The 23,309-nt window shown below is 53.6% G+C and overlaps 1 protein-coding gene across 14 annotated transcripts in view; it reads right to left on the reverse strand.

Moving 5' to 3' along the window:
• TNS1 (tensin 1) overlaps positions 1 to 23,309 on the reverse strand; it is a 213,139-nt gene that overhangs the window by 179,884 nt on the left and 9,946 nt on the right. For all 14 annotated transcript variants that reach the window (XM_054680163.2, XM_063791659.1, XM_016950471.4 and 11 more), the window contains exons 2-3: positions 13,688 to 13,802; positions 1,123 to 1,160 (exon numbers count right to left, since the gene is read on the reverse strand). In XM_054680163.2, coding sequence (XP_054536138.2) covers positions 1,123 to 1,160; positions 13,688 to 13,802 — 153 coding nt within the window. The remainder of the gene's footprint in view (positions 1 to 1,122; positions 1,161 to 13,687; positions 13,803 to 23,309) is intronic.

The following is a 23,309-nucleotide window of genomic DNA, read 5'->3' on the forward strand; positions in this document are numbered from 1 at the left end:
CAACAGCTTTATGAGGTAGGCTTCTTATTCCCATATCCTTGAGGATGAAACAGAGACTCAGAGAGGTACATAACTTGCCCAAGGCCACCCAGCTAATAAGAAGCAAAACATGAGATGCACCAGATACAGGTCCTCAACTGCTCAATGAATGCTCCTTCTGGAAGCATCTTCTCCTTCTACTCCCTGAACTCCTTGAAAGGTCAAATATGAAAAGCAAACGTAGGGAGTGAAAGGGCAGGGAGGGTTACAAGCAACAATGGCAGAAGGTGCAGACATTGGCGGCAACTGAAAGGCAAGGAATGCCATTTCCACCCCTAGGCAGAGCTGAGCCCATTGGACAGAACCATTTCCTTCCCAAACTCATAATCCATCTTGGTGCCAATCCCCCACTCCCTGTTATTCCAAGAAGCTGATATATGACTCCTGTGTCCAAACCTCAGTGGATACATCAGGGGCTGAGCCAGCCCGGCCAACCAGGGCCCAGCAATCCCTCCAGTCTTCTTGCCTCAGTTTCCCTTTCCCATCAAGACCAGCCAGAAAATACTCATGGGGAAGCTGAGGACCAAAAGAAGACCTGGCCAATAAAGAGGAAGGGACAGTCTCTCAGGCGGTTCCAGACCAGCCAATCCTGACCTCCGACCTCATTCTCCATTTATCCCACCCACCCGCTTCTCCCGCCCTCGGGGTCCTGTGGCTGTGGACACCGAGGTTTTCTAGGTTGGCCAAATTGAGCCAACTGGGGCTCTGCGCGGCCCGGGGTAATTGAAATGGATCCCCTCCCCCTTTCCCTCTCCCCCTTGAGAACTAGCAGAAACACCTTCAAAGGCCGCTCCCTGGGAGCTCGGTCCCCATCAGCCACCCCCGGTAACCGCCCAGATTGCGCGCCGCGCCCCCTACCCAGATCCCCGGACTCCCCAGCCCGCCCCTGCCCCCGCCCCCGGGCCTTCGCCTTCACCTTGACCTGCGCCCGCTCCCAGGCCCAGGCGCTTTGCATAAACAAAGAGAGGAGGAGGGACGCCCCAGGCACCGCCCCCGCCCCGCCGGCGCCCCCGCTCCAATCTGGGACCCCCGAGCCAGGCCTGTCCCAAGTCCTCCCGGGCCCGCCAGCCCGCGGCCCCTTACCTTGGCCTGGCATTTCCGATGACAGGAGAAGCTGCAGACTGCAAGAGGGCGAGACACAGAAAGAAAGTTTTAGCCGCGAGGTATGAAATGGAAACTCCGCGAAATCTCCTCCCACCCCAGCCCGCAATCCGCGCTCGGGAAGGAAGGAGGGAAGGAGGGACGGAGGGAAGGAGAGAGGGAGAGAGGGAGGGGACGGAGGGGAGCGGCTGCCGGGACTGCGGGGCGGGAGTGCCCGGGACTGCGGACCCGCGGCCGGGGAGGCAGGGGGCTCCCAGAGCCAGAGCCCCTCCGGGTGCGGGAAGGTGGGGGGAGCAAAGGGGGGGGTCCCCCACTGGACCCCTGCCAGGGGCAGAGGTAGCCCGGACCCGGGCCCCACGCCAGCCCCACCAAGGAATAAGGGGGGGCCTTCTCCCCTTACACACACACCAGGCAGGCAGACGACATCGCAAACCACAATCACACTTACTCTGCCCCAGAGACAGACACACAGACCCAATTCAGAGTCCAGGAGAGGGCCCACGCATATACACATTACACCCACACACACACACTCACCCAGAACCACTCCCACCCATCCACACAGCCATCCACGCACACACACACAGTCTCACACACACAGATTCATCCAAGAAGAGCCCTGACTCAGGGCACCAACACACACAATTTTGTGGGACACCCTCAGTTGCAGCCTGACACAGATTTGTGGACACAGACACGTGAACAGATGCTCACATAAACTTCATGTGCATGACTTGAAACACACAGACACACACACACACACACACACACACACACACACAGGACTTGCTCTTCCTCCCATTACCAGAAGCTGGAATCAAATTTCCTATAAGGTTCCCCAAGCCTGGAATGTCCCCAGCCCTGCCGCCCCACCCCCCAGGGCTCTGGGACTCCACCAAGGGATTTGGTGACCTCCCTGCAGATCTCATGGGTGGGTGAGGGGTCTCCCGAGTTGGGTTTTGCACTGCTTTGGGTCTTGTTGGCTGCCCAGGACCTGCTAAGGCTGGGGGGTTAGGAACTCTGGTTAGAGAACTGGGGAGGGGGAGATAGGGGAGTGCCCTGACTCCAAATCCTCAACAGCCACAGCCCAGGACCACAGCCATCCACCTCCTTCTCCTGGATCTATTGCACCCCACCCCCTTCCAGCTTTGAACCAACCTGATTCTCAGCAGAGTGCAGAAAGGGAGGTTGAGGCACAGATGAATGCCCGGAGCAGCCCAGGGAGGCTCCGGGGTTCCCCACACTAAGGCTTCTGATTTGTCTGAGGCAGAAGGGGCTGGGCATGGGGAAGGGGGAGAAGCTGGGAAGCACACTGGGTGGTGCCTGGAAAGGGACCTTGGCCACTGGCCCTAACATGGGATCTTCTTCTCTCAGAACCTAGTCCTGGCCCAGCCCAGGCCTGTGACTCACCGGTGCTGAGCAAGGTTTTCCTGACCCCACCAGCCACCCAGCCTAGCTCAGGGACATCTCCACCCTGGCTACAGCAGGACATACTCCCCACTCAGCCACACAAGCGTTACCCATCACTCTGGCCTTTCTGTTTCTCCCTCTCCCTCAGCACCACCACCAGCCCGGGTAGCAACTCCCTCACTTCACAAAGGTGTTCCCTCTTGGACACCAGCAGCCGCCCTTGCCCCACCCCATCCAAATAGAGGAAACTTCCCCTTTGTGGGTCCAACAGTGTGGGCTCCTTCCAGGGGGACCTGCCTCTCTCTCTCTCCTACACACACACACACACACTCAGAGAGAGAGAGAGAGAGAGAGAGAGAGAGAGAGACAGGAGCCTGGTACACAGGAGAGGCTTAATAAATGTTTGCTGAGTTGGACCTGTCTGAAGATATCCCCTGTGGTTTATGCGCACCCCCATTTAGTCATGTCCCCCCCACTCTCAGATCGTTCCTGAGCTGTAGACCGCCACCTCAACATCTCATGTTCAACCAAAAAGGCATCTCTAAGCATCCACCCCAGTCTAGACATGAGGGACACAATGGGGGCCGGGACTCCACCTCCCTCCAGCATGCTCCATGCTCTGACAGTTCCCAGAGTGCCTCAGGGCCTTGGCACTTGCTGTGTCAGCTGCCTGGTACACTCCCCCTCACCCCAGCACCCCATCGTTCCCTGGACCAAATCCCTCTTATCCTTCGGGAATCCACCCAAAGTCATCTCCTCAAAGAGGCCTCCCCTGACCACTCAAATTAGAGTAGCTTTCCAATTATTGTTTTTCAGCACCCCGGTTATTTCCTGGTTATTTTCTGAAGTTGCCCTGGGTAACTTCTCTCTAATCTATCTCCCCACACTACACTCAGAGGGCAGAGAGCATGCCTGTCTCCTTCGCACTGTCACCCCAGCAGCTAGGACAGTGTCTGCTTCAGGCCCATGAGACCATACAGCATCTTTGTGCAAACTAGAAGGAGGCCCATCCCCTGGGCAGACCAGCCCCGGGGACAGACAGATGGGCTCATGCACAGTGTCTTTGTGGAAATGGTGAGAAGGTGCCCTTTCTCCAGGCACATCAGCCCTGTGCCAAAATGCATGGCTTGGTAGGCAAAGGGTGGGCTGACTCCTGTGCTCTCTCCGGTAGGCACCCTTGGCAGTGCATGGCCTGCCTGACTGTACAGGGCAGCCCTGCCTGTCACACAGTGGGCACACACTCAGCAAATGCCCTCAAGTGGGGGGGCAAATGGAGAAATCATCAGGTAATTGCAATACGCTATGCTGAGTGCTTCCTGTACACTGGAATGCAGAAAGCTTGTCCTTGGCAGCTCTACAGAGGGGAACGAGGGAAGACCACTCCCACCCCAGCTCCCAGCCCAGAAGACAAAAGCTTAGCAAACTGAAAGCAAGTGGCAGATGCCAAGCAGGACAGGCTTGACCAAGCCCCCATGAATGGATATTGACACCTGCAAAAGCAACCGCCTCCAACCCCAAGGAGGCCCGCTTGCTGAGTTTCCTCCAGGGAAGCCCTCTTTGCGTGCCTATCCACCTGTCTCACATATCCTCCCAAGGGGCAGTATGTCCTCCTCTCTAACTTGCATCCATCTTGCTGTAATCTCAAGTTTGGGCCTGTCAATCTGCTGGCCTCTCACTTTCAGATCGATGAAATATTCAGATGTGTTACAGAAAGGGAAACTGTGGCAACCAGCCTTGCAGGTAGCTGCCAATATTTCTTGCCTCTGCTACTCATCATGCCCTTCTGGAGTCCCCTCCCACACTAAATAGGGCTGATTTATGTAATCAGTCAGATATTGTAGAAATGACAGTGTGTGACTTCTGAGGCTAAACCATAAAAGACACTTTGACTTCAGCCTTGGTCTCTTGGATCACTTGCTCTGGGGGAAGCCAGTGACCATGTCGTGAAAACACTCAAGCAGCCCTATGGAGAGGGCCATGTGGTGAGGGGCTGAGGCCTCCTGCCAATAGCCAGCCCCAGCTTGACAGCATTACGTGAGCCATGTGGGAACTGGATCCTCCAGCCCCGGTCAGGCTTTCAGATGAATACGGCCCCAGTGACATCTTCACTGCACCTTTATAAGACACTCTGAGCCAGAACCACCGAGCCAAGTCACTCATGAATTCCTGAGCCATGGAAACCATGTGGAATAATAATTTTGATTTTTTTTCTTTTCTTCTTTTCTTTCTTTTTTTTTTTTTTTAGACATGGTCTTGCTCTGCTCTGTCACCCAGGCTGGAGTGCAGTGGCACAATCTCAGTTCACTGCAATCTCCATCTACCAGGCTCAAGCGATCCTCCCACTTAAGCCTCCCAAGCAGCTGGGACTACAAGCATGTGCCACCACGCCCTGCTAATTCTTGCATTTTTTGTAGAGAGAGGGTTTTGCCATTTGCCCAGGCTGGTCTCGAACTCCTGAGCTCAAGCAATCCTCCTGCCTGGGTTTCCAAAAGTGCGAGGATTACAGGAGTGAACCATGGACCCAGCCTGTATTTATTTTAAACCACTAAGTTTACGGGTAATTTTTTATGCAGTACTAGATCACTGATACCAGAACGCAAGACCCATCAGAATGCAAAAGCCAAAGGTAGCAGATGCTGGGAACCAAGGCCAGAGGCCACCTCCTGGGTCCTACCTTGCCCCTTGGTGCCTGCAAACTCTCGCTTTAACTCCTTCCTCACTTCCCTTACGCTACCAAGTAATTAGTCATTGTGTCCCAGAAAGTAACTCTTAAGAGGCTAAGGTATTCTGTAACAGCCTAAGACACCCCCACCACCAATGCCACCCACCCCTTCCTCCCTTCAACTGAGAAAGGGGAAAAACCCAGGTTCCAACCCTGGGAACATCAGACACTGCTGGGGAGACAGCCAGTCTGTGAGTGACAGGGACCAGTCTATGAGTGACAGGGATGCTCACTCCATAGGTACCATTTCTCATCAGAAGGATGGGGACATGCAGGGAGAAACAAGAGCAGGAAAACCCCAGCCTTCTCTTCTCCTGAGTCCTCCCCCAGATACACATGTCAGGATGGGCCCTACCTGAGCAGATCATGGCCTCCCAGCTACTACAGAAGGCCCCGAAATTACAAACCCACGTATGCACCCTCCTGAGCCAGTGACCCTGTCCAACCGGAGCTCCATGGAGCCCCAGGAGCCCTATCTCTGCCCACGATGTCAGCACTGCCCCTGCACAGCAGGGCCCAGTGGTGGCCTGAGAGGGAGCAGAGAGCCCCTTAGTGGGAAGGGACCCTTAGATTACTCTGCTGGGGTGAAGAACTGCACCCCCAGCCCTTGGCCCCAGCTCCCGCCCCAGCTGGGCTGCCGGTACTCTGTCCTGGGGTTACTTCCTGCCTCTCGGGAACACAGGAAGCCAACATTGTTGGGATCTAAATGGCCTTTTCCTCCTGGACTTGGGTCGGAAAATGAGCACATAGCCTCAGTGTGCACCTGACCCCGGCGATAACCACTCGCATGCCCGGTCCGGCTTCAGCTCCTTCCCTGGCCGGCACAGAGGCACAGGCCTGGCCACCTGCCTGCTCACCAGCCACTCACCCTGCCCTGCCGGTTCATCTCCAGGACCTGGGCTGGAGGTATGCAGTGGTTAATTTAATGAATCAACTTGTCTAGGCCACGGTACCTAGATATTCGGTGAAACACTATTCTGGATGTTTCTGAGAAAGTCGGCTGGTTTTATTTTTTAGATGAGATTCACATTTAAATCAGTAAACTTTGAATAAAGCACATGACCCTCCATAATTTGGGTGGGCCTCATCCAATCAGTTGAAGGCCTTAATAAAGAAAACCAACCTCCCCAAGCAAGAAGGAATTCTGCCAGCACACGACTCTGGACTCGAGCTACAACAGGCAGGGGTACCCCACCTGCCAACCTACCCTGCAGATTTTGAACCTGCCACAGCTCTACAATCACGTGAGACAATTCCTTAAATAAATCTCTTTTTTTCTACACACATCCTGTTGGTTCTGTTTCTGCAGAGAACCTTGACTGATACAAGGTGTCTCAGGGGATGGTCGGGGGACATGGTGTGGCTCTGAAGTAAGAACAGGAAGAAACCTTCCAGATCAAGCTTGTCCAACCCGCAGGCTGCAGGCCACATGTGGCTCAGGATGGCTTTGAATGCGGCCCAACACAAATTCGTAAATTTCTTAAAATATTATGAGAGTTTTTTTTTGCAAGGCAGGGGGGCACATAAGATGGTTTCTTATATGCACCCAACTCTTTCTTTCTTCTTTTTAGTCTTTCTTTCTGAGACAGGGTCTCCATCTGTCACTCAAGCTGGAGTGCAGTCGTGTGCTCATAGCTCACTGCAGCCTCGACCTCCCCAGGCTCAAGTGATCCTCCCACCTCAGCCTCTGGAGTATCTGGGACTACAGGTGTGCACCACCACACCCAGCTATTTTATTTTTTTATTTTGTGTAAAGATGGGGTCCTGCTATGTTGCCCAGGCTGGTATCGAACTCCTGGGCTCAAGTGGTCCTCCCACCTCAGCCTCTTTTTTTATTTTTATTTTTCCCCCAAGACAGAGTCTTGCTCTGTCACCCAGGCTGGAGTGCATTGGCATGATCTCGGCTCACTGCAACCTCCACCTCCTGGGTTCAAGAAATTCTCCTGCCTCAGCCTCCTGAGTAGCTGGAATTACAGGTGCTCGCCACCATACCCAGCTAAGTTTTTTGTATCTCTAAGTAGAGAATGGGTTTCACCATGTTGGCAAGGCTGGTCTCAAACTCCTGACCTCATGATCTGCCTACCTCGGCCTCCCAAACTGCTGGGATTACAGGGGTGAGCCACCACACCTGGCACCATTATGAGATTTTTTTTTTTTTTTAGCTCATCAGCTATGGTTAGTGTTAGTGTACTTTATGTGTGACCCAAGACAATTCTTCTTTTCCCAAGGTGCCACAGGGAAGCCAAAAGATTGGACCCCCTGTTCTAGACCATCCCATCCAGTAGTGTTCAAACTTTTATTTTTACAGCCACATTCCTCAAGCAGATGGGCTCCTGTGTGGAATCACAATGACGCTGGTTAAGATTCACTGAATGCTTGCTATATATCAGGCTCTGTTTGGAGCCCAGCATATATATATATATAATCTCATTTAATCCCACAGTAACCTGATGAGGGAGGTACTGCTGTTTGTCCCATTTATTTTTATTTATTTATTTATTTATTTATTTTTGAGATAGAGTTTCACTCTTGTTGCCCAGGCTGGAGTGCAATGGCGCAATCTCGGCTCACCACAACCTCCACCTCCCAGGTTCAAGCAATTCTCCTGCCTCAGCCTCCCAAGTAGCTGGGATTACAGGCACGCACCACCATGCCCGGGTAATTTGGTATTCTTTTTTAGTAGAGATGGGGTTTCTCCATGTTGGTCAGGCTGGTCTTGAATTCCCAACCTCAGATGATCCGCCCACCTCAGCCTCCCAAAGTGCTGGGATTACAGACGGGAGCCATTGTGCCCGGCTTTTGTCCCATCTTAAAGTTAAGGAAACTGAGGCTTAGAGGGGGAAGTAATCAGCCCAAGTTCTCACTAGTAAGGGTCAGAGTGGGGATTTGAATCAGAACATCTAAGTCAAGGGCGGGATCACCACAGGATCCTGCCTCCTGATGGATTTAACTCCTAAAACCACAGCTCCTCTGACTGAGGTGGGCAGGGGTCCCAGAGCCCTGACCCCTTAAGATTCCCTTGGATTCATCTCTTTCTTACCCTCTTTGGCCCCTAAAGCTCCTCCAAAAACCTTACAGCTCCTTCAGAACACAGTTTAGAGCCTCTAATCTCATTAAATAATCCCACCTCCTCATTTAGGGAAAAGGGAAAGCCAGACCCAGAGAGGTTAAGCATCTCACCTGGGGTCACACAGCCAGGTTGTATTAATAGCAAGCTAGGGCTAGAAACCCAGGGTCTTCCCACCCTACCAGGCTACCTCTGGTGGCTCCAAGGAGGCCCTCAGACACAGGGCAGAAGCTAGGTTCCCCAGTGAAGTAACAGGGGGAAAGAGTTCCTAGAAACAAGGTTTCCCCAAATCCAGTGGGTGTCGGCTTCTGCACAGGCTTGTCCTGTTAAAGGACGGATCGTCTTTCCAGGTGCATCCTGCCCTAAGGAAACTGCAGGTGACTGTCCCCCATTCCAGGCTCACCAGAGGCATTGAGAAGTGAAGTTTTATCCAAGTCTGGGTCCCAGATCAGGCCCTGATGGCAGCCCTCGGGCTGCTGAGCTGCCATCCTGGTCTCTTCCTGTGGGTTTCGGCCTGGTGGGAGGTAGAGCCCTTGAGCAAAGCTCTAAGTCCACACAGCCTCCCTCTGGGGCCTCCAGTGCACATGGACTCCCATAGAGCACTTCCCTAAGGACCTGTGGGAAGCCGACTATTTGGACTGAGGAACTCCTATACATCCCTCAAGACCCAACCTGCACATGCCTTCCCTGCTGAAGCCTGATAAGAACATCTCTACTGAGTCAGAAACGGCCCTACACACACACACACACACACACGCACCTGTGTCAGCTTTGGCACCGTGCTGCATGATTGTCTGACTGTGTCTGTCTTCCCAGGTAAGGGGCTGGCTCTCAGCACCAGGACCTGGCACAGCATCTGACCCAGAGGACAGCTCAGTTCATGATTACCAGATGGCTGCACACAGCGCGGAGGAGGTGAGCAGCAGCCTGCGTGGGGGAAGCTATCCTACCTCTGCAGACTCCAACCAGGGAGTTTTCCAGGCCCTCCCCCTGTCAGGGCCTCAGCAAGTATTCTTGGTCCAGCCCCCTTAATCATAGATGAGGAAACTGAGGCCTGAGTTATTAATTGATTTATCCAAGATCACAGAGGTTGTGAGAAGCAGGGCCAGAAATAGAGCCTGGGCCACTAACAACGCCCCTGCACCTGTTCTCCTGCCATTGTCTCATCTGTCTCTGCATCTTTCACACAGAGCCTTCAGTCCTAGCATGAGGACCCATCTTACAGGCACACAGAACCTCAATGCTCCTCACAGCAGCCCCCCAGAGACCCAGGACAGGGTTCATATGCAGGAGTTCACAGGTCCGGCGGAACCCCTTTGCCTGTACATCTATGACGCCCGCATGTCCACCCTCTTAGTTTCCTATCTGCCTTATTCATCTTTGAGTCTTCCAAAACCAGGACCAGACCCCAGGTTCCTTTCCTCTCTTTCCCACCTCTTTTGGACATATTACATCAAATGGGAAATGCAAGAGGGAGGGAAACGGAAGAGCGGCCCAAGCTATAGGTCCAGGCAACCAGGGGGAGACAGGCCAAACGCCCCAGTGTCTCCAGATCTAAAAGAGCTTCCTCACTGCCCCCTGCCTCCAGCAGAACTTTCTTCAATGTTGCAAGTCCCATGGAGACTGGGAATCCAGGGCCTTGACATTCCATGCGCCCCACCCCACCTATCACCCAGAGCCACTCATCAAGAGAGTTGCCATGTTGTAGCCAAGACTTGAAGGCTGAGAGCAGAGTAAACCCACTGAGTCAGGCTCAGTGAACAGACATGAGCTGGAGTTTGGTCCACACATGCCCCCTCAGCCAGGGAAAATCCCATACAACCATATCGGGTGGCCCTGGATGGGTGGGTAAATGGATGGATGAGGGGAACTATCAACCTCATGCCATCATGAGCTCCTGACTCCAAAGCACAGACAGTGGCTTCACTCCTGCATCTCCCACCAGTGAACCCAGTAGCCCCAGCCTCCTCCCAGGCCTGGAGATCCCAGTCCCTTTGCTGAGGCTGCACACATGACCTATACAGTCAGGAGTCTTCCTCCCTTCTCCCTATCTGGGCCTGGCCCCTGCACCTTCCATGGCCCAGTCCTGACACCTGCTGGTCCTGCTACAGTGTAGCCCTGGCTTTCTTCCCACCAAACTCCCCACCCTCCAGAGCCCAGCCAGAGCTGCCAAACCAGTCTGTCCACCCACCCTCCCCTCCGGTTCACACCAGCAGGGCCAGGCTGAGATCTAGGTGAAACCAGGGCCATGTCTTGCTCACCCTGGGAGCCTTCTGTTCACATGGGGTCAAATCCTCTCCTCAACCCAAGCCCTCAGGCCAGGTCAGCTGGGGAACCTAGAGCCATGGAATGTGAGGGCCACCGGAGACTGCAGCCAGAGACATGCCCAAGGTCACACAGTGAATGTTGGCAGGACTTCCTTCTGCCCCCACCCCCAGGCTTCCTCGTATCACCATACTGGGAGTCCCGGGAGTGACGGGAAGACACTAGGGAAGGAAGGAACCGTGGGGAAGGGCCAGGGGCTAATTTATGCATCTTCGCAGGGCAGGGTGTGGGGCTGTTATGCAAACAAAATGCAAAACTTCACCTCTAGCAATTCTTCTGTGACTTCTCCCCTGGCTCCAACCCTAACTGCCAGCAAGTCCCAGCCAGACCTCCTGGGAGGAGGGTGACACCGCGTGGCTGATTTTGGTATTGCAAAAGTCCTGGTTAGCCACTTTCCCTCCCCCTGAGAGCCCACGTCCTGAAATCCCCACTCGGGCCCCACTCCTGGGTGCCTTGACAAGCGACGTGACCACTGCCAACCTCAGTTTCCTCCTCTGTAAAACGGGGATGACACAAGCACCTTTTGGGGGGTGTGACCATCAGATGAGGTCATGCCTTTGAGTGCTTGGTATGCAGTAAGCGCTTTAGAAATTGTTCAGTGGGCTCTGAGGCCCAGCCTCCCAGCCTGCTGGGACTTTGACATGGAGGGAGGGGCAAGAGAGAGAAGCCAGGGAGAGAAAGCCTCATGAGCAAAGGCTCCGGGCAAAAAGGGCATGGCCTGCTTGGCATATTTGACATGCCCAACATAGTGAGGAGTCATGAGAGGTGCCAGTGGTTTGAACATGGAGTCAGGAGCAGAGGAACATGCGGCAGAGAGCTGGGCAAAGGCTGAGCCCACCAGGCCTGGCAGCCAGGGAAAGACGTCTGTACTCTGTCTTGGGGATTGTGAGGGACCCCCAAAGGCTTTAAGCCAGGAGCTGACATAATTGGGCTTATGTTTTTAAGTCCCACTGGAAGCTGGTGTGGACAGTGGGTCACAGAGAATAGGTCAGGAGACAGGAGAAGGCAAAGGTGAGTCAGTCACCCACATGAGAAATGATGACAGTGGAATTGGGAGGGGATGATGCCAAGAAGCTCGGGGACTCCAGCTGTCCTTGGGAGGCCCTGCAATTGGTGGGACGTGGGGGTGAAGGAGAGGGAAGCATCAGATGGGGCAACGGGGTGAGTGAAGACGTCAGCCACTGATATTGGGTGCAGGGAGCTCCTGCTGATTTCACTGTGTGATCTGGGACAAGACACCAACTTTTCAGGCAATAATGACAGCCAAGCCCCAGGCCATTCCAGGAGCTCATGAAAATAGCGATTGAAAAGCCTGGCAGACAACAGGTCCTCCACTGAGTCTGATTCGGGGCCTCTTAAAGTCGCCTCTGAGCTGCCACAGGAGAGGGCTGGGGCGTCCTTTCTTTGCAGAACTCCCAGTGCCAAGCACATGCCCCCACACGACTTCCACACACCAACCACATCCCATCCACATGCCTCAAAACACGTCAGCCATGTGACCTCAATGCACCTGCCACAAACCCTCCACACAGCTTCTACATACAGACCACATGCTATCCACACACCAACCACACACCCTCAGCACACATCATCCACACACCAGCCACACACCCTCAGCACACATCATCCTCACGCCATCCACACACCAGCCACACACCCTCAGCACACATCATCCACACACCAGCCACACACCCTCAGCACACATCATCCACACACCAGCCACACACCCTCAGCACACATCATCCACACACCAGCCACACACCCTCAGCACACATCATCCACACACCAGCCACACACCAGTCACACACCCTCAGCACATATCATCCTCACGCCATCCACACACCAGTCACACACCCTCAGCACACATCATCCTCACGCCATCCACACGCCAGCCACACGCCCTCAGCACACATCATCCTCACGCCATCCACACACCAGCCACACACCCTCAGCACACATCATCCACACACCAGCCACACACCCTCAGCACACATCATCCACACACCAGCCACACACCCTCAGCACACATCATCCACACACCAGCCACACACCCTCAGCACACATCATCCACACACCAGCCACACACCAGTCACACACCCTCAGCACATATCATCCTCACGCCATCCACACACCAGTCACACACCCTCAGCACACATCATCCTCACGCCATCCACACGCCAGCCACACGCCCTCAGCACACATCATCCTCACGCCATCCACACACCAGCCACACACCCTCAACACACATCATCCACACACCAGCCACAGACCCTCAACACACATCATCCACACACCCTCAGCACGCATCATCCACACACCATCTATACACCAGCCACACTCCCTCAGCATACATCATCCACACACCAGCCACATACCATCCACACACCAGCAACACACCCTGACCACGACCTCCACATGCCACCACACACCAGCCACACACCCTCAACACATCATCCACACACCATCCACACATAGGCCACACACCAGCCACACACCCTGACCACAACCTCCACATGCCACCACACACCAGCCACACACCCTCCAAACACATCATCCACACGCCATCCACATGCCAGCCACAGACCCTCAACACACATCATCCACACACCAGCCACACATCGTCAACACGCATCAACCACACACCAGCCACACGCCATCCACACACCCTCAACAAAACCTCCACATGCCACCACATACTAATCATGCATCTTCCACATGCCACTCACATGCCACTCATATACCTTCTTCATGCCACCCACATGAAAACCATATACCTTCTTCATGCCATTCATCCTCATACAAGCTGCATGCCATTTCCATGCTACCCTCCACCTGCCATGCCCACCACACCCACCCACATGCTTGTCATCCAGTGAGCTCAGCATCCTCCACCAGATGAGAACAAGGCATCAGGTTGGGACCCCAAGGATGTGTGCACAGCAGAGTCCCAGCCTGGCCCAGGCCCAGCCATCTCATTCCCCTGATGGGTGCTCCCATCCCCCACAGCCCAGACCGCTGCTCACCTTTGCAGGTGCAGCCTTCCTGGGTGATGACCTGGCGGCAGATCCCACAGGGCTTCACCTTCTTGAAGGTCTTCACCTTGAAGCGGTGTGTCTTGGGGGCCTCCAGATCCTCTGGCTGTGGGAGGAGAGGCACAGAGTCAGCCCTGGGTAGAAGGCTGGGGTCCTGGGGAAGGAGTAGAGGAGCCTGGGGGAGAGGTAGGCAGGGACAGGGAAAAGGATGGCAAGAGCCCCTCAGGGTCCAGAGGAGGGAGGAGGGCCCAGGGACAGAGAAAGGTGTGGGGTGACAGGATGTTCATCCCAGACTCAGGTGGGGCCCGTGGCCTGAGTCCAGACAGCAGCTGGAGAGTCCAGCTCCAGGGACCTGCAGCCCCCGCATGGCTTCCTACCTTGGCTTTTTTTCATTTATTATGAAGGCATGGCTCACACACAGCAGACTGCACTCATTTTAAATGTATCACTCGATACGTTCCACACATACACCCCACAGAGCCACATCCCCGAAGACTCCCTCATGGCTCCTCCCAGTCAGTGTCCCCTCGCCCCAAGGTTAATACTATTGTGGCTTCCATCACCAAAGAGTCATGGTGCCAGATTTTTAAACCTCCTCAAGATGGAATTATCCAGTGCATAGTCTTGCGTTTGGCTTCCTTCACACACCATGAATCTGAGGTCCCTTTGGGTGGCTGCATCCAACACAGCTTCTCCCTTGTCTCTGCCGTGCGCCGTCCCATTGTGTAGATGCAGCAGGTTTATTTGTCCACTGTACTGCTGATGGGCCTTCGCTTCTCTAACCCATGGCCCCACAGTGCCATTTCCCCTCATTCTCTCCCCATTCCACCCTCTCCACCATCCCCTGCCCCAGCCCGGAAGGCTTCTTCCATCTTTATTTTTATTTTCAATTATTTGCATTATGAAAACACAGAGATGTGACTATCCTTTTTTAAATGACACCACCTCATGCATGAGAGGCAGGCTGGTGGCCCAAGCCTTCCTCTGAGCCTGACTTACCATAAAGCCCTGGGTCAGTCACCACTCCACCACTACCACAGGCCTCAGTTTCTCTCTCTGTATGGCACCACACCCCTGGAGCTCTGATAGTCTGTCCTTTGAAATCACATATGGGAACATGCTCTAAGATGCAAAGCCCTGCACAGACACTGCCCACCTTGTGGGCCCCACTGCGGGGCAGGGGGGCCTATTCAGAGGACTCCCCACAGAAAGCATCCCCTGCCCCAGGCACTCACCCTGGGGTCTAACCTGATTCCCTTCCCAGCTGTAGCAGGAGGGGGCAAGACACAGACACCAGCAGCTCCCTCTCTCCCCTCTCCCAGGCACAGACCTCTCTGACACCCCTCCACACACATGGGCGCACACACAGAGACATGATCCCAGCCTTGCAGTGTGCAGAGCAGGTGGGAGGAAAATCCACTCATTCCTGTTCCCCTCCTTGCACCTGCTCCAGAGCCCCCTGGGTCTGAAATAGAGGCTGGAGAGGAGGACTGTGAGTCCAGAGGAGGGAGAGTGATGGTATCCCACACACAAGCCAGCGTGTCTAGGACTCCTATCTGAAGACACTGCAGAGGTGAGTCCTGAGTGACAGAGACTAAGCCATAGAAAGACAGAGAGAAAAACAGACAAAATGAGACTGAGTCAGAGGCAGAAAGCCAGAGAGGCAAAGAGGCAAAGGCATAGAAAGAGAGGGGGACAGAGAGAAAGAGAAAAGGACAGGGGAGAGAGAGGGGTGCGGGAAGCAGACAGGACAGAGAGAGAGGTGCAACAGACAGACAGAGAAGAAAGAAAGACCAAGATAAAGGCAGACAGAGACATGCAGAAACTAACAAGGGGGTCAGAGAATGAAAGAGAGACAGAAGGACACAGGAGCTCCCAAAGGCGAAATCCAGGAAGATCAGAGCATCAAAATACATGATGATAGGAATGGCTTAAATGCGTCTTTGCTGACGATCAGAAATGCAGTCATCGCCACATAATGACAGTGGTCCCATAAACTTATGATACTGTATTTTTAGTGTCCCTTTTCTACATTTAGATATGTTTAGATATATAAATACTTACCACCTGTTACAGTTCCCAGCCTACAGCGTTCAGTACAGTGACATGCTGTGCGGGATTTTAGCCCGGGAGCTACAGGCTATACCGTACAGTAGCATAGGTGTGCAGTAGGCTGTACCGTCTGGGTATATATAAGTACTCTCTATAGTGCTTGCACAATGACAAAATCCCCCAACAACACATTTCTCAGAATGTATCCCCATTGTTAAGTGACTCATGACTGTAACTGAATAAAAATTTGATAAGGCACAAGATACTTACGTCATCTCCAAGCACCTCACCACATCATACTTAGAAATTACAAAGAGGAAGAAAGTAACTTTTCCTGGCTTCCTCCACTTTAATCAAGTGATCAAAGTTAACATCACTGCAATGGTAATGGGATGATGAAGCCAAGCTGGGAGCAGGGGTGCACTGAGAACAGACGCCGCTTCTGCGGTATCCCTGCCAGAAAGCCTCAACCTGAACCTAATCATGAGGAAACATCAGGCCAACCCAAACTAAGGGACAACCTACACATTAAACGTCTTGGAATCTCCGAAAGTGACAAGGTCATGAAAATCAAGGAAAGGCTGAGGAGCTTTCCAGACTGAAGGCAGCAAAAAGACTTGGCAACCGAAAGTAACGGCAGCTTCTGAACCAGATTCTGTTGATGCCCACAAGGACATCACTGGGACCACTGGCGGGACTTCCCTGGGTCTAGACTGAATGGTATTAAAGTATCCATGTCAATTTCCTGATTTTGATAGCGGGGCTGGTCAGGTAAGAGAGTCCTTGTAGAAAAATCAGGTAAGTATTTAACGGTGGTGGGGCATCATGTCAGCAACTTACTCTCAGAGTTCTGGAGGGGACAAATGTTCTTTGCACTGTATTTTCAACCTTTCTGAAGTTGGTTAGAAATTCAAAGAGAGAAGCAGACAGAGACGTCAGGGATGGGGGAGCAGAGACAAAAGCCCAGGCTAGAAGTGGGGACTGCGGAGGATGGGGAGCTGGAGCCCAGCAGTGCCCCCTGGTGGTCAGGGAGGCCTCTGAGGGGTAGATCCAGCCAGCCACCTCCTGGGTTCTGATATTCCAGAGAGCTAGGTTCTAGGAGCTTTGGCTGGGGCTGGGGTGAGGGTGGGGCAGGGTACTGCCCAGCTCTGGGCCTCACTCTCTGACCCCCATCCCACAAGAAGGGGCAGGTAAGTCTCCTCTGTTCATCTATCTCACTTCCCCTGGTTTCCGTCTTGGGCCTGGACTTGGGGGACTTCCCTTAGATTTCTGCCACAAACATTCCAGGGTGGGGGCCCTGGTCAGTGTCAACTGCAGCAGTCCAGGCCTGGGGGTGGGGGAGGTGCAGAGAGAGGACCTGGGGTTCAGTTTAAGTGCTGTCTGGGGGAGGCAGAAAGGAAACCCTAAAGCCAGCTCTCCTGGTACGACTCTGGCAACCCACAAGCCTGTCTCTCCCACCCCACAAAGTCAGGCAAAGCTTCCCATTGCCACTTACCCAGCAAACTTCCCTCCCCATGCCCCATATCCAGCCCTTTTCCCAAACCCTAGGGATATAGGCCTTCTTCCCAAAGCACAGTTGGGGCAGCAGAGTCTCCCAGAAGAGAGCCCTGGCAGCCCAGTGACCCCATGGGTGGCATGTGCAGCCTTCCAGAACAGCTTCTCCCAGGGGCCCCAGTTTTGCCTGCCCTGCCAGCCCAGCCCCAAGAAATCTGAGTTTACAAAATATTTCCCCCCTGGGGCCTGGAGGGCAGGGACAGGGCTTCAGGTCCATCTCTGCCCTTGCTTAGGCCTCTCTAAGCAGCCACAGGGGATGCCCCAGGACATTCCTGCCCCTCAGCCCTACTGAGTTCTGGCTCTGGCTGAGCGAGCACTGAGGGAGGAGTCTGGAGAACTGCCTTCTAGGCTATGTGGCATTGAAAATATCAGTGACCTTTCCTGAGCCTCACAGTCCCCACAAGAAAATGAGGAGTTTGGACCAGACAGTCTGAGTGTAGAGAGAGGGGGAAATGACACAACATTCCCTTTGGAAGGAAGGGACTGAAAGTGATGGGGGTGGGACTTGCAGATGATTCAGAGAGTGGAATGAATGAGGAGACATCACTCCTCCAAGGAGGAGGCTGTGAAACTCTGGTAGGAGCGAGGGACTAGCTCTGCCACCTCCAGGCAAGTGGCCCCCAGGCTCTGCTGGCATCCACTTAGTTCCGCTGTGAAACAGGGACACTGCGCTGGTCTTGTTGGAACAGCCGTCCCATAGGTTTGATGTTCCCAGGATGCTAGAGGAGAAAGTCTAGGGTCGGTGAGCCTCCTATCCTCAAATATATGAAGGAACAGTTATTGTAAGTAGGCACCAGACATCATCCGAAGTTCAGAAGGCAAAACCAAAACCAGGGGGCAGGCACTGCAAGAAGGCATAACGAGACTCAGTGGGAACAAAAAAAACTTAACAATCAGATGCAAAAATATGGGCTAAGAAGAAAAGCGGGGTGCCTGGTACCTACCCAGCCCTCCCCCCGGGTTGTTCTGCAGGTACAGGCAGACGATGTAAACAAGCCCCAAAAAGTGCAAAGTGCTTTTCAAGGGTAGTGGCTTGTTAGGGCAATGATCGTCACTTTTCCCGACAAGTGGCAGACGGCCTCACGGAGCACACCCCGGGCCCTTCCTTTGCTGGCTCCAAAGGAACCTACCTGGGGAAAACTCAGGGGCAAAAGGAGACACAGCCACAGCTGGGAGCTGCCTGGTCTCTCCACACCCACACCCCTCAACCCCCACCTCTCTCAAGAGCCAGGGCCCAGGAAAGGGGAAGGGCTCCAGCCTATAAGTCCTTCTTCTCCTCCCTCCAAGCCCAGAGCTCTAGCCCCCACCCTGCGACCAGCCCACCCAGCATCAGAGGGCTTTCGTGGCCCTCGGGGCTTCCTCTCCCTTCCCTCCCTCCATGCAGCCCAGCTTTCCTGCCCAGGCCGCTCAGCCAGAGGGGTGTGGCACATCTGGCTTGGACAGCCTTGGCGAGAGTCCTTGGCCCTGGAGTGGGAAAGTCTGTTTGTTGGTTCCTCCCTGCCCCGTGGGGGCAGAGCAGCAGTGAGGGTTGGGTGGTGATGAAAGGGGGTGATAGACCCCGGGGTCCCCAGCTCCTGAGCTCCTCCTACAAAACTCCCTCAGCACTGCCTCCCACAAGCCTTCCTGTGGCCAAAAAGCCCTGGATGATGTGGGGAGAGGGCCAGAGTCTGCAAGCCAGAGAAGGGGATCTCCACACACAGGCCTAGGACAGACCTGGGAGGTCAACTCCTGTCGCACTCACTCAGCCTCCTGGCCATCCACTGCCCCATGCCCCCTCACCCTTAGGCTGGGAGGCCTGGTGGGCATCCAGCGTCGTTTATGTGGGGAAGGCTCAGATCCCCAGTGGGGCTGCAGGCTGGCTTCTGGGAGTCCCACGGGCACCTCAAATCCCAGCTTCCTCCAACCCCACTTCACCTTTACACACACAAATCCCCCACCCCCATGCCCTAGCCATGTTCTTGGCCTGACCATGTTGTTGGTCGCCCCGGGTGGAAAGCTCTGAGTCACTCTCAACTCCTCCCGGCACCTCCCCCACCCCCAACTAACCAGTTGCCAAATCCTGTGAATTTTGCCTCCTAAACACTCATCATCCTATGCTTTCTAATCCTACTGCCTCTGCCCTATATCAGGCCTTGGCACTTCTCCCCAGGGCTGTTGCAGCAGCCTCCTGGGCCCCGACACCAGGCTGCTCCCACCCATTGCCCCTACACAGCCTCCCAGGATCACAACTACAGCTCTGTAAGGTCTGGCACCTCCACTCACCCCAAATGCTGCCATGTCTTCCCAGATGTCCAGAATAAACCCTGCCCTCCCCGGAGCCAGCAGGAGAAGAAGTATTGGTCCCTACCCAGCCCACCCTGCCAATCCCAATCCCCAAGATCCACTTCCCGGCTCCCTGCCCTGTGTCCACCCAGGCTGCTCCACGCTCTCCAGCCACCCGCCACCCCACTGCACCTCTAAGACTCTGCCCAGAATGCCCTTCCTCCCCTCTTTGCTTGTCCAGCTTCTAGGCACATTCAAGGGCTTGATTCAAACCTCATCCCCTCAGCAGGGGTCTTCCCAGATACCCCTGGACCCCTGTCAGAATCCATATCCCTACCCGCTGTCTCATTTTAGTTTGAAAAGTGCAAAAGCTTTGGAAAAGATGAACACGCATGTTCCCTTCTCCTATGATCACACTCAGAAATTCAGCATCAATACAATCCCACTGTCTAATACAGTCATTCTACTGCCCCAAGAATGTCCATGAGAGCCGGGGCATTGTTTTCGTTTTCATTTTGGATTCAGGACACATTCAGGATCCTGAACTGCCTTTAGTGGCTGGGTCTCTCATCCTTTAAACTAGACACGTTATCCACCTCTCATTTTTCTTTCTGACACTGATGTTTCTAAAGGTTACAGGACAGATGTTTTGCAGAATGCCCCTCGATTTGGATTTTGATCATTTCCTCATGCGTCAGTGCAGGCTAAAATTCTGGGGAGGAATATGATTACCTTAGTGTCCCCTGCTTTTCCCAGTCGCTCTTTCTTTGAACCTACAGCAGTACTTGCTGCAGTCTAACGGCCCCTGCACTTGTTACCTGGGCAAAGTGCTTAACTTGCTCTGCCTCACTCTACTAATCTGTTCAATGGACCAATGACAGTCACCTCCCATAGGCTGTTGTGAGGATGAAATGAGATTATGCCGTAAAGTCGGTGGAATGGGGCCTGGCGCATGGTGAGCGCTCAGCAGCGGTGAGCGATTCGTGTTGTCTTTTCTGTGTGTGTCAGATTACCTGCCAGGTAGACGTGTCAGACACACATCTGCTCTGTGTCCTCTGAGTCTAGCACAAGTCTGAAAAATCACATGGGTGAAGCTACTGCCTGGCCTCTGTTTTCTGTAGTGAAATTATACCCCATTCCCATGAACCAGCCCTCAGAAGAGAGAGAACGTGGGGCTACACTTGTTACAAGCTAAGATACCAGGTGACCAGGTACTGTCATCTTCTGGCTGAGGAGATGCTCTTGGACTCCAAGCACCAGGAATCGCCAAGGAAGGAAGAAGGGCAGACAATGACATTTCCCCAGCACTTCCCAGGCCACTGCCCAAGAGCCTTTAGCTCCTGACTCAGTTTCCTGAGTGAGATAGATGAGTTCTCTCCATCAGTGTCTCTCTCTCTCTCTCTCTCTCTCCTGAGCGAGATGAGTTCTCTCCATCAGCATCTCTCTCTCTCTCTCTCCTCCTTCCTAATGCAGGTTGCCCACATTTCTGAATATCAAGCCCATTTTCTGCACTGAAACGAAATCATGTCCTGTCGTGGAACTGCTCAGAGATGGGGCTAGTCTGAGGCCCCATCAGTGGGGCCAGGCACTCTAGTGAGGGATTGGACTGGATTTCCTCATTTAATCCTCACAATGACGCCCTGCGCTGGAGTGAGGAACTTTCCCAGGGCCTTTCCTCCATGGCCCTGGGCCTTGCTCTGTCGCCTGGGCTGGAGTGCAGTGGTGTAATCATAGCTCGCTATAGCCTTGACCTCCAGGGCTCAAGTGATCCTTCCACCTCAGCCTCCAAGTAGCTGGGACTACCAGCGCATACCACCATGCCCAGCTAACTTATTTATTTTTCATACAGACATGGTCTTACTATGTTGCTCGGGCCAGTCTTGAACTTCTAGGCTCAGGAAATCCTCCCTCCTTGGCCTCCCAAAGTGCTGGGATCACAGGTGTGACCACTGTGCCTGGCCAGATTCATCTTTAGATCTAGTTTAAAATTCACCTCCCGCGGAGTCTTTCCTGACACCTTCTCCCTACAGTCCAGGTTAGGTCCCCCTTACATCCCCCAGAGGTTCCCTCTTGGTAACACCCATCCTGCTTGCAATCATGTGCCAGTATGTGCAAGCAGCTTGAAGAGAGCAGGCCCTCCATAATAATCTGTGAAAAGGATGGAAAGCTGCGTGGGGGGTGTGGTTAGAAAGCCAAATGATGGGATGCTTCTTCCATCACACGACCTCCCCAACACCGTGCCCTGACCCTGGGCTGCCCGCCACAGTCCTCTTTGCTGACTTAGGGCTCATGCGTCATTCTTAGGGCTTGATTCTCACGGACCCCACATGTCCTGCCCCAAAGCATTCCCAGAATGGAGAAGCCTGGCAGAGGATGCAGCAGATGGGGTTGGAGGCTTGACTCTGACTTGCTGGGTAGCCTTGAAAATGTGCCATCCTACAAGAAGCACTAACATTTCTTGAGCTCTTACATGTGAGAGACACTTTTCTAAATGTATGTGTGGATTAGCTCATTCAAAACCAAACAACCCTATAGGTAGGTGGGGAAACCAAAGCACAGAGATGTGAAACTACTTGCCTATGGTCACACAGCTGTCAAGTGACAGGCCCGGGATCCAGCCCAGGCATTGCACTCTCGGCCAGCATGCTACACTTCCTTTCAACACTGCAGAATAAAAGGGCAGTGCTCTTCCCAATTTTGTGCCTCACACATTACTTTGCAAAACTTTGCAAAAGGAGAGTCTTATTTCAGACCCTGGCGATTCTCATGCAGCCCAGCCTACCTCCCAAACCCACAGTCAGGAGGCCCTTACAGGTCAACCAAACTAGAGAGAACGAGTTCAGGACCAAAGAGTCAGATTGATGTCTGCATGGCCGGAATTGTGCACAAGGAATCCAGAGCTCCTGAGGCCCCTTCTGTCAAAAATGTGTGCTTAGCACTGGGCAGGACACCAACTCCAGGAAACAAAATACATCATCGTCTGCAGCTGGATGTGGCCTTAGAGAATAGAGCCCAAATTTCAGTGAGGTCCAGAAAAGTCGAGTGACCAGCTTGAGACCACTTAGCTGGCTCAGGGCAGAGCCAAAGCTGCACTTGACCCCCAGCCCCTGCCTGGTGGCTCTTTCAGCCTCACCCTGAGCCCCTTCCCAGTTCCTGAGGACCAGCGAGTCCCTCTGGAAGGAAGGGCCTCCACCTCTAACTCCACCAGCACAACATCAAAAAGCCTCAATTGCTAGGCATGCAATTATTTTCTAAATAAACCGTACTTGAATATGTAATAGCAAATGGGAGCACTTGATGAGAAAATCAAGTTATGCATAATAAATAGCTCTGCTCCTCAGCTAATAAAGTGATTTTTATTCCTAGGGCTTGTTAAAACTATGCACTACAGATATATTACTTCTTAGACGACACAATTGCAGCTTTCCCCATACAGGAACATGTGAACCAATAGATGCAAGCACTCACTCTAGGGCACAAGAACTATCTCAGTCAGTTCCTGGCCTCAGAGTAGCTGGTCAGAGTCCCTGGGCAGTCAGCCCAGGAGTAGAGCCCAAGGAGTAGAGCCCTGTCCCATGACACCCTTCCCAGGGAGATCCTCCCCCAGCATCAGGTCTGGGATACAGAGGATCCCAAGAACCAGGCAGGAGACTGTGGAGTTGGAAAGGGGCCAGCATTTGCTGAGCACCTACTGCATGCCTACATACCTGATCTTTTGATATCTATTGTCTCTTTCCCCACCCTA

Source organism: Pan troglodytes, chromosome 13 (genome assembly GCF_028858775.2).
Source record: "Pan troglodytes isolate AG18354 chromosome 13, NHGRI_mPanTro3-v2.0_pri, whole genome shotgun sequence".
NCBI classification, from domain to species: Eukaryota; Metazoa; Chordata; class Mammalia; order Primates; family Hominidae; genus Pan; species Pan troglodytes.